This window comes from Diospyros lotus, chromosome 9 (assembly GCF_014633365.1).
Source record: "Diospyros lotus cultivar Yz01 chromosome 9, ASM1463336v1, whole genome shotgun sequence".
Classification (NCBI taxonomy): domain Eukaryota; kingdom Viridiplantae; phylum Streptophyta; class Magnoliopsida; order Ericales; family Ebenaceae; genus Diospyros; species Diospyros lotus.
The window spans coordinates 913,272-923,879 of record NC_068346.1 but is presented as its reverse complement, the minus strand read 5'-3'; the positions used below and the strand labels follow the sequence as shown (position 1 = coordinate 923,879).

The following is a 10,608-nucleotide window of genomic DNA, read 5'->3' as shown; positions in this document are numbered from 1 at the left end:
TTTTAAATTTTTTTTAGTTTTAGTCAACTTTTACCTGGCACATCATTATTTATAATTTATTTTTGTAATTTAAGTCAGCGTCGAAGAAGGCTCGGGGACACATAGGCTGGCGGCATTTGCAGTGGTCATTGCGTGCGTAAATTAAATTAATCTGGATTTTTGTGGGATCTGTTGCCGTGGTCATAGCGGGCCTTCCTTCCTTGACAAGAAAAATTAATTAATTTTAAAGAATTATTTGTGGTTCAAAGCTTCGGCGTGCATGCACAGGAGTGCAAGACACGGACTTTAGTTTAAAGTTGGTCCAACCAAACCCATATTTGAATAAGTGAAGTCGTATCATTTTCTTTAATGTGATTCTATTCCATGGCTATCCCCAATTCATTTTTTTCAAAGAAAAACAAAAGTTTTCTACTTTAATGTTGATTTATGATTGATGGTTGATGTTGATTATCACCAAATTTTTCTATTTGATGATGAGTGCATTTGGCAATTATTCTTGATCTTAAATTTATCTAAAATTTATTCAATTTATAAAGCTATGACTCGATCTCTTAATATAATATTTGACAATTAAGACACATTTAGTATCATAAATAGAATAACATATGATACGTAATAAATGAGAACTCTATTTCTTGAAATTTGTCGACATGTAATTTTGTCGATCGTGATTCGTTAAGTTGAAATGAATCTGTAAAAATCAGATACAAGAAGAAAGAATAAAATAGGAAGAACACAAAGAAATTTTACGTAGTTCAATTAGAACGATATCTACTCTACGACTGTACCTTGATTATTTTTTTAAAGTGACAATATTTGATCATTCTCCTCTCCTTTTGATGATGTTTCCGTCCCCTATTCATAACGAGAGGCCTTTACAATTTGCATAAAATATAAAAATATAAAGATGACATAATGTGAGATAAATAATCCTTATCATCTGCATAAAATCGTAAGTGGGATCCTCCTCATTACGAGGGATATGGCTCGCCTTAGATAAAGTGAGCGAATCCCATGCATCCAGTTGTCTAGCAGCTTTGCTATTTATGCAAACTGAGGGATTTTGGACCAGCGAGCTTAATGATTAAGCCAATGAACTATGTGTATCATTGAAAACTCGTTAGATATATTGCGGGAGCTCGTTATAAGTTTTGTTGGGAACTCGCTTGATTCGTGATATGAGCTCAAGCTTCAGCAGTATGTGAGCTCACTCTAGCAAGCTCGCTCGATTTCTTCGAGCTTTAGGCAATTGGATCGGTCTATTAAACCGCCCATAAAAGATGGTGCAAGAAATATGTATAACAAAATTCATATATTTATATAAATATGCCGTGAGACAAAAGAAATGTCCTGGTTGATTAAATCCTGACCCATAGGCCAGTCTAGAAGTAAAGATTTGGATATAGATAAAAAAAAAATCTCTGATTAAAACTTTAGAAATTTATAAGATGAATAAGATTATTAAATGAATAAACTAATTTTTATTTAGATATGTCTTAATCGCTAGTGATTTAGGTAATTTGGAATTTATGATTTTAAAAATATATTTGAAGGTATTTGTAATTTTTGTTCCACTTTTAGTATGTAAGACATACCTCTTTCAATAAATCATAAACCCTTGTTGAGTTCATATAGTTTTATTTTAAATTTCACCTGAGCTCGTGCGATTTTGACAATTTTCTTTCGAATCGTCATAAGTTACTTTAATTTTTTATAATTTAAATCCAACATTAAAGACTAACTAAATTGTAAAAAAATGAAAAAAAGGATATCATATAAAATAAAAATGAGAAAATGATATTTTAAAAAAAAATTCAGAAATGAAAATACAGGGGAAGCATGTAAATAAAAAAATATAAGGGTATTTTTTAAATATAATTTTTACATTATATATTATAATATAAACAATTCTCTTATATTTTTATATTATATAATATAAGAATTTTTTTTTTATTTCTGTCGACGTTCATAATTGATCAACCGTGATTCGTCGACCCACACTGATATATTAATCACAAATACGAAAGAAAGAAACAAATACCATCAATAACAAACAATACGTGATGAAATTTTTACGTGATTCGACTAGAATGATACCTAGTTCACGACTGCTCTTTGGTCATTTCAGTAAGGTAACAGTATGTATTTTTCCCCTCTCATACAATGATTTTTGACCCCTTATTTATAGCGTGAGGTGTTTACAATTTGTTCTCGATGACTCCCAATCATAGAAGGGTAATTATTATAGGGACAATATGTCCTTATCATCCCCACAAAATCGGGGGAAAATGTTTCGCACCATCAAGGATTCGGTTTGCTACAAATAAGACAGGTGGACAATATCTTCAGTTATCCTACTTTGTTGGTTTGTTTTGCAAGCTGATCGAGTCAGTCAGCGAGCTAGAGGCATTGCTGAAAACTCGCTTACTCTTGCGGTCGGAGCTCGTGCTTTAGCAATTATGCGATCTCGCTGAGATGTCTTCGATTGTAGGTCTATTGGGTTTCGAGAGATTGAGCCAAATCACTAAATTATTTCTAGCCCAAAACAGTCTAAATAATAGTCTAAAACGGTCTAGAAAATGCTTGTAACAATTTTTAACCTCTTTATAAATGAAAATGCGTTTTCAAATCAGAAACGCGTTTTTAATATTATAAAATGACTCTAAAACATTTTCAAGATTATAAAAATACTCAAAAATATTTTTTTAATATTTCTCAATATTTTAATATAAAAAATATTTCGAAAACGTTAAAATGACATCCCAAAACATTTTCATATATCATAGACGACCAACCCCTCAAAAAAGTCTAATATCAAAAACAATCTATTTATTTTTTTAATTTAAGGGAGGAAGGCCCATTAAAAATAAGTAAATTATTAATAATCTTTTTAAATTATGAATTTTAAAATAAGTAAATTGAGTATTTATTCTTAAAAGAATGGGCTTTTTGGTCTGAGGCCCAAATCCAAATTTTGAATTGAAAAAGGAGGAAACCATCCCGCTCTCTCATTTCAAATCCAACCAGGCAGGTACCGTCTCTCCCTGTAAGAAGCGAAGAGAGAGAGATGGCGGCGAACATCGGAACGATGGACTCGGCATATTTTGTTGGAAGATCGGAGATCTTGGCGTGGATCAACTCCGCTCTCCAACTCAATCTCTCCAAAGTCGAAGAGGTTTCTCCCGATTCGTTGTTTTTCTCATTTGCTCAAATCTGTTTTCATCTACCCTCTGTTCGATTTTTGTGTGCCAACGGTTTGGATCTGTCGATTGCAGGCGTGTTCTGGAGCCGTTCACTGCCAGCTGATGGACGCCCTCCACCCGGGAATGGTGCCGATGCACAAGGTCAATTTCGATGCCAAGAACGAGTACGAGATGATACAGAACTACAAGGTTCTTCAGGACGTCTTTAACAAACTCAAGATCAACAAGGTCTTGTTGATTTCGTTCAGGCTCTGCTTGGTTTTACTGTTCAATTTTGATTATTTGTGAGTCATTAATTGATTTGGGGATTTTGTGTGGGGACAGCACATTGAGGTGAGCAAGCTAGTGAAAGGGAGGCCCCTGGATAATCTGGAGTTGATGCAATGGATGAAGCGGTACTTTGATTCAGTTAATGGAGGCAATCTACATGGGTACATTTTCATACTTCTGTTTTCTGCTTCTTTTGACTGGGTAATTGAAGTAGGTGTTTCATCATAGAAATTTCTGATTTTTATGCTTGGTTTCCGTGCCTAAAAACTCTGAATTCAGTTCCTATGTCCTTGTGCGATGTTTGATTTACACGCAACTGAATGATCAAAATGGCGGTCAGGTTGTGCGGTTGTTTGATTGTTATTTTCGTATTTGAATAACCAATTATCGTTTTGAGCATTGATTGTTCTATTCAATTGTTGTCATGTCTGAACTCACCTGTTAAATTGAGTTTATGCATTGTCCTTGTTAGTTTCCAAACCTCCCAACTTTGACACTGGATAATCTAAAATTGGTATGGAGCATCTGATGCTTGCAAGAACATATATGTTCTTCTCATTAATTGCCTTATTTTGTGATGCCAATGGTGAAAAGCTATTGATCTCTATTGCTAGATGAAAGTACTAAAAAGCAGCCGTGTGCATGTTGATAAATGGCTTGATTTTCTGTATATGCTAGTTACAAGCCTTTGGAAAGGAGAGAGACTTCAAAAGGGGGAAAAGAAGTGAGCAAGAAGTCTGCACCATCACAGACCTCTAACAAGTCTTCCACAGCTGCTGCCAAGGCACAGGCCTCCCATAATCCTCGGAAGAATGATGTCAACTCTGTTCATCAGTCTGCTAAGAGCTCTAGACCTTCTTCCAGTGGAGGGCCAGCTTATGATGAACAGGTATCTGGAGTTAGTACCAACTGGGAACTTCTCTAAACAATTTTAGAATCTAATGCTTCTGTTGACGCAGATCACAGAGTTGAAGTTATCAGTGGACAGTCTAGAGAAAGAAAGGGACTTCTACTTTGCAAAGTTGAGGGATATTGAGATCTTGTGCCAGTGTCCAGAGATTGAAAATTTGCCTGTAACTATCTTAAGTCATCTGATCCGGGAAACTAGTTACTGAATCAGTAGTAAAACCAACCATACTTAATGTTGCACTGATTAAGTACTTCTGCATTTTACACAGGTAGTTGACGCAATAAAAAGAATTTTGTATGCAACAGATGATAGTGCAGCTTTGGTGGCTGAAGCTCAAGCCTTGATATCCCAGCACCAGAAGGAGACTCAACTATTGAGTCCCATTTATGAAGTGCCTGAAGCTGGGCTAAACACAGATACCCAGAAGAGGAAAAATATCATCAATTCTGAGGTTGATGATGCTGCTACAATTGTGTTGTCTCCAAGGCAAAGGATTTCTGATGCTTCTGATGTCCATTGCAGTGGATCACCACTTGTGACTTACTGAGCCTCTCTCACCATCCTGCCATTTTGTTGCTCTTTTTAGTTGGTTTGTCAAAAGTCATCTAGTTCAAGGGTTCTGGATTTCACAGTTCACAATCTACAGTATTTCATAGTCTCTTCCCTCCTTGTGTTGTCTGTATTCATAAAAATAATCTCTCCCCTTTGCTTCAAGTTTTTACTTGGACTTATTCTCTGAATTGGACCAAATGTTTACTGGTCTTCGACCTTGATTCTTATTTTTGCCTGCCATTATTCATGTTGAATGACGCTGAAATCCAAAATTTTTTCTGATGTAACTGTTGCCACCAGTCTTGTTCTTGGAGTGTGACACATGTACATATACATACTGAACTTGTGTACAGAAAACCAGTTGAGAATTAACATTAATGGTAAGTGGTAACCACAAATAGTAATTAGCCATATTGTTTGGTGATTTAGACCTACAAAGCCGGTGGGCTAAGCTTTTCTCTGGCTGATAATTATAGTTGAAGAAGAAATCTTCAACTGAGAATTGGAAGCCCAACCTTTTCCACAACTCTTAACGAGCCAGTAGCCTGTTTGACACTTGGCAGTGCTTCGAAATAGAGACTATAAATGCAAGCCCGCTGCTATAAATCTTCCAAGTTTCAAGTTCAAATCCCATAACGTTGCCAATCATGGCCACCATGCAGAAATCAGCTTCAGATGTACGTATGTTGTTACGTTTGACAGTATATGTGTATGGATGTGTCTTGTATGATCTTGTTTGGCCAAATACATATTTTAGCCTTACATTTGTCTCTTTTTTCCATTTAAATATTTAAATTTTTTATTATTTCAATTACACTTTTAAATTATGTCATTTCGAGTTAATTGCACACCTCATCACAATTAAATACCCAAATCACCTCTCATGTGCGTGCAAACTGACAACCATGTCTACCACAATTTTTTCTTTTAGTGGTGGGCAACGAGGCATGTGTAGGCTGTTGGGAGGCGATAGGCAAAGGCAACAAATGTAGGTAGTTATCGGTTGGAAAAAACGAAAGGCGAAGAGGTGAGTCAGCTTCGTCTATTGGCCATGGTAGATTAGGGAAGACAAAAAACGAAGAGATGAGTCAACTTCATTTATTGGCCATCGTCAATCAGGGAAGGCAAAAGGCAAAGAGGCAACTTTGTCGACGACTTCACCTCCTCGCCTTCCTCTTTTCTCGATTGACTATGGCCTACACCTTGTTGGATTTGCTTGTCACCTCTCAATGGTCTGCACTTGTCTTGTCTCATACCATTAAAAAAAAAGGTTATAGTGGAGATGGTGGTCAGTATGCATGCACATGAAGGGTAATTTTGGTATTTTAGAGAGCATGCATTGCACAAGTTAGATCAATTGTGTGAAAATATATAATTAACTCAAAATTATATATTTAAAGAATATAATTGAAATAATCAAAAGTTTCGCAGTCTAAACAAAAATAACATGTAAGCAGAGCAACTAAATTATGCAGCGAGTCGATGAGAGTTATAAGCTTTAGCGATGTCCTTTCTAGGAGTCAGAGACAGCGAATCCACAGGATCAAAGGGAGAAGGCGGTGATCACGGTAGATTACCGGGCGTCGGCCGGTCAGGGCCAAGAGAAGAGGACGGTGCACGTGGTTCACCAGGTGCATTCACCGCCGGCTGACATTGCCTCCGGCGCCACCCTGGCTGATGCTGCCACCGCCGTGGCTTCCGTCCTGCAGTCTGCCAAGGAGGTCCTCTCCGCCGAACCGCCGAAGCGATCCTGAACAACAACTGATCTCTTACTTTTTCCTTTTTCTCCGCTTCTGTGTGTTCGAAAACAAGGTTTCTATCTGAAATTCTATTTTGTTCGAGATTTGTGGGTGTTATGGCATTTAATTTCTCCGTCGCCATTGGATCAGCAGAAGTTAAACAACAAAATCTCCTTTTAATTATTCATAAGCGGAATTAGCCTTTTTCCCGGGAAACAAACAGAATCCCACCAGTGGAAGTCAAGAAACAACATTTCTACACCTGAGAATTCTCGCAGCAACATCACCCAATGATTCCCAATTCAACAAAACCTTAAATCATGCGTGGATACGATTCCACACAGCAGAATCCAACACTTTCTACGATCGACTTGGCACTTGCACATAAATTTTCGTGTGGTTGTAAGTGTTCGAATTTGCTATTAAATGGTCAATTGTTTCAAAAAGAAAAGGCCGTCAATAAGAGGATAAGAATCTAATTCTCTGATGATATCCATTATAATTTCCTCAAAGCTAAGCGATTATTGGATAAGAATTGGCTTTATACCTTCTCTTGTTTGAATTGAATTTATGGCCTCAGCTTTTATTTTCTTCTGGAGGATATTTCAGTTTCCAATCTTCTCCTTAAATTGGAAATAATTGAAATTTGTTTATTGGGTAGCTCGGCAAGAAAGTCTGTAGGGTCAGGCAAGAGTACAGGCCCTGTCTAAGAGAATGGCTAGATGGAAGCAATCCGGAAGAAGGTTGTCTGAGTGAAGTTTACAGGTATGAATTGGTCGGGGGATGGCTCAATCCACTGTCCGACAAAAGACGCCCCAAGAAAGTAATCTTGGAGGAAGTGGCACCGAGAGAAGAAGTTCTCCAAGTGAAAGCTTGATTCTCTGTCCGAAAAGCTATAAGGTGTCTAGAGGAGTTGCTCGGAGATGCAGAAGAAGTCTCCTGTGATGGTCTTCGCTGTCCGAGAGAGTTATAGGACCCGAAAGAGCTGTCATCTGCAGGACAGGAAATAGTTAGAAGGCATGAGGGAATTTCTCCTCGGGTCCTCCAAGCTTTAAGTCAAATATTGTGTGATGAAGCAGGAAACGCACATGAGTGTTTGTCATTTTTTTTCTTTTCGTATATAAACTCAATGGGTTTTTCCTTATTTGAAATATCGTTGGAATATTTATTTATTTCTCTTCACATTTACATGCATATGTTTGTGTTTTCCCTTACAGGGACAGTGTCACAAGATTAGCCTCGGATTCTAGCCGATAACCTTGTGATGACTCTAAGTTTGTCTACTTAGATCAGCCAACAACTTCCGAGATTAATACACCAAACAAATGGAAGCACACACAAAGAATACAAAAAAATCCTGACCTTTTATTCAATGTGAGAATATAAAGAAAAATAGTTTGGGCTAAACTCTCTAAAAGCTATCAAAATTGTCCACAAAATCACATATATATATATAGGCTACAGAAAATACAAGTGGTTATGCCTCATAACCATCGTTACTGAATCATAGGATCACATGCATCACGTGCAGTAATCGTCTGTGGGTCACATGGCTCGCTTGACTGACACCTGTCGTTACTGCCTCAACCCCCTGCACGCGCATGGTCCTCATGGGTGCGCTTGTGCGGACGTGCTCCACATATTGCTTGAGTGCGCGATTCGTGCCCACTCAGTGCTGCAATCGTTCACGCCTGTTGGTCTTGCCTCTCACCAACGCACGCAGATTACCCTTATGTCCCGCACATCTCAGCCAGCTTAGCCCATCAGCGTGCCCGCATCTCTCGGCCTGCGTGGTTGCCCCGTGGCATCTGCCCCACACAATTGGGTCCAGCTCCATCCATGCGCACTAGCCATGCCGATCGTCGTACCAAATGCAGGCGCCTCGGGCATCGAGGCTCATTCTCCCCCACATTGCTGTATTTTCTCGCATGCTTGTTACCACCTTGGCACGGTAGCCCTGTGTCATCCAAGACTTGAGCCTGTCATCCGCCCATAACTCGCCATAACACGCTACTCTCGTGCCACATTACTTCACCGGAGGCGGGCAACTTCAGGTGAGCTTGTCGAAGACATTACAGATAGTCTAAGTTGCTGCTGGATTTCTGGAATCCCTCTATGGGCTGCTGTGCCTGGAGTCCAATGGGCTTAGCCCAAGTTTCTTATTTTAGGCATTCTTGTTCCGTAGCTTGTAATTCTAATTTAGTTATAGCTTGAATTACTCTGACATAAATAAACTTGTGATCTTTAGTGGCATCTTTAAATGCTAAACTAATATTATTAATTTTTAAATATTAACATAAAATTTTAATTGAAATAAATTACAAAAAAATGAGACTTTTTAAAATCAGGAGAAATCTTGATTATTTGGTAATACCGTCGAATACCGACTGCCAAGTAATTTTTTTTATTTTTATTTATATATAGTTTAATTATTTTAAATTTATTTTTTTATAATTTTAAATGTTATAATTTTATATATAACTTAAATATTATAATTTTATTTTTTTTATTATTTTTTAAAAATATGACCTGTCTTAAATGTGATAATTGATTACTAGGAGGAATATGTAAAGTCATGTATGGATAATCAATTTTAAAATTTTAATTATTATTATTTATATAATTAATTATTTATTTAAATTATCTTTATTTTATATATAGTTTCATTATTTTAAATTTATTTTTTATAATTTTAAATGTTATAATTTTAAATGTTATAATTTTATATAAAACTTAAATGTTATAATTTTATTTTTTAACTCTATTTTTGTTTGTTGTTTTTTAAAAATGTGACATGTCTTAAATGTGGTAATTGATTGTCAGGAGAAATATGTAAAGTCATGTGTGTATAATTAATTTTAAAAATTTGATTATTATTATTTATATAATTAATTAATTATTTAAATTATCTTTATTTTATATAGTTTAATTAATTTAGATTTATTTTATTATAATTTTAAATGTTATAATTTTATATATAACTTAAATGTTAAAATTTTATTTTTTAACTTTATTTTTTTTGTTGCTTTCTTAAAAATTTGATCCGTCTTAAATATGGTAATTGATTGTTAGGAGAAATATGTAAAGTCGTGTATGAATAATCAAATTTAAAATTTTAATTATTATCATTTATATAATTAATTAATTATTTAAATTATTCTTATTTTATATATAGTTTAATTAATTTAAATATTATAATTTTATTTTGTAACTTCTTTTTTTTTGTTACTTTCTTAAAAATTTGACCTGTCTTAAATGTGGTTATTGATTGCGAGGAGAAATATGTAAAGTCATGGATAATCAATTTTGAAAATTTGATTATTATCATTTATATAATTAATTGATTATTTAAATTATCTTTATTTTATATATAGTTTAATTAATTTAAATTAATTTTTTTATAATTTTAAATATTATAATTTTATATATAACTTAAATGTTATAATTTTATTTTTTAACTTTTTTTTTCTTTTTGTTCCTTAAAAATTTGACCAGTCTTAAACGTAATAATTAATTGTTAGAAGAAATATGTAAAGTCATGTATGGATAATCAATTTTGAAAATTTGATTATTATTATTTATATAATTAATTGATTATTTAAATTATCTTTATTTTACATACAATTTAATTAATTTAAATTTATTTTTTATAATTTTAAATGTCATAATTTTATTTTTCAACTTAATTGATTATTGTCATTTATTTAATTCTCATTTTTCCCCATAGTCTACTCCGAAGATATGCTATATGTTGGACTTATAGAAATTAAATGTAAATTAAATATGTGTTTTAAAAATTATGTTAAGTGAGTAAGATTCGAATTGTATGGCAAAGCGTGGAAAAAAAGAGAAACTTAATGGTGGCATCTAATTTGATAAATTAAGAAAAATAGGAGAATTTGAAGAAAGATAAATTAATAAAAGAAAGCAAATA

The 10,608-nt window shown here is 34.6% G+C and overlaps 1 protein-coding gene across 1 annotated transcript; it reads left to right on the top strand.

Annotated features, from left to right (window-relative positions):
• The first annotated feature begins 2,974 nt into the window (after positions 1-2,974).
• On the top strand, positions 2,975-5,269 carry LOC127809698 (microtubule-associated protein RP/EB family member 1C-like). Its single transcript, XM_052348711.1, has 6 exons — positions 2,975-3,175; positions 3,276-3,431; positions 3,528-3,634; positions 4,152-4,362; positions 4,433-4,546; positions 4,652-5,269. Exons 1-6 carry the CDS (start codon positions 3,068-3,070, stop codon positions 4,928-4,930), a joined length of 975 nt encoding a protein of 324 aa, XP_052204671.1. The 5' UTR covers positions 2,975-3,067; the 3' UTR covers positions 4,931-5,269.
• The last annotated feature ends 5,339 nt before the right edge of the window (positions 5,270-10,608 follow it).

Coding starts and splice junctions, on each gene's coding strand:
- LOC127809698 (XM_052348711.1), top strand. CDS start 3,068: ATGGCGGCGAACATCGGAACGATGGACTCGGCATATTTTGTTGGAAGA. Junction 4,363..4,432: donor GGCCAGCTTATGATGAACAG/GTATCTGGAGTT, acceptor CTGTTGACGCAG/ATCACAGAGTTGAAGTTATC. Junction 4,547..4,651: donor CAGAGATTGAAAATTTGCCT/GTAACTATCTTA, acceptor CATTTTACACAG/GTAGTTGACGCAATAAAAAG.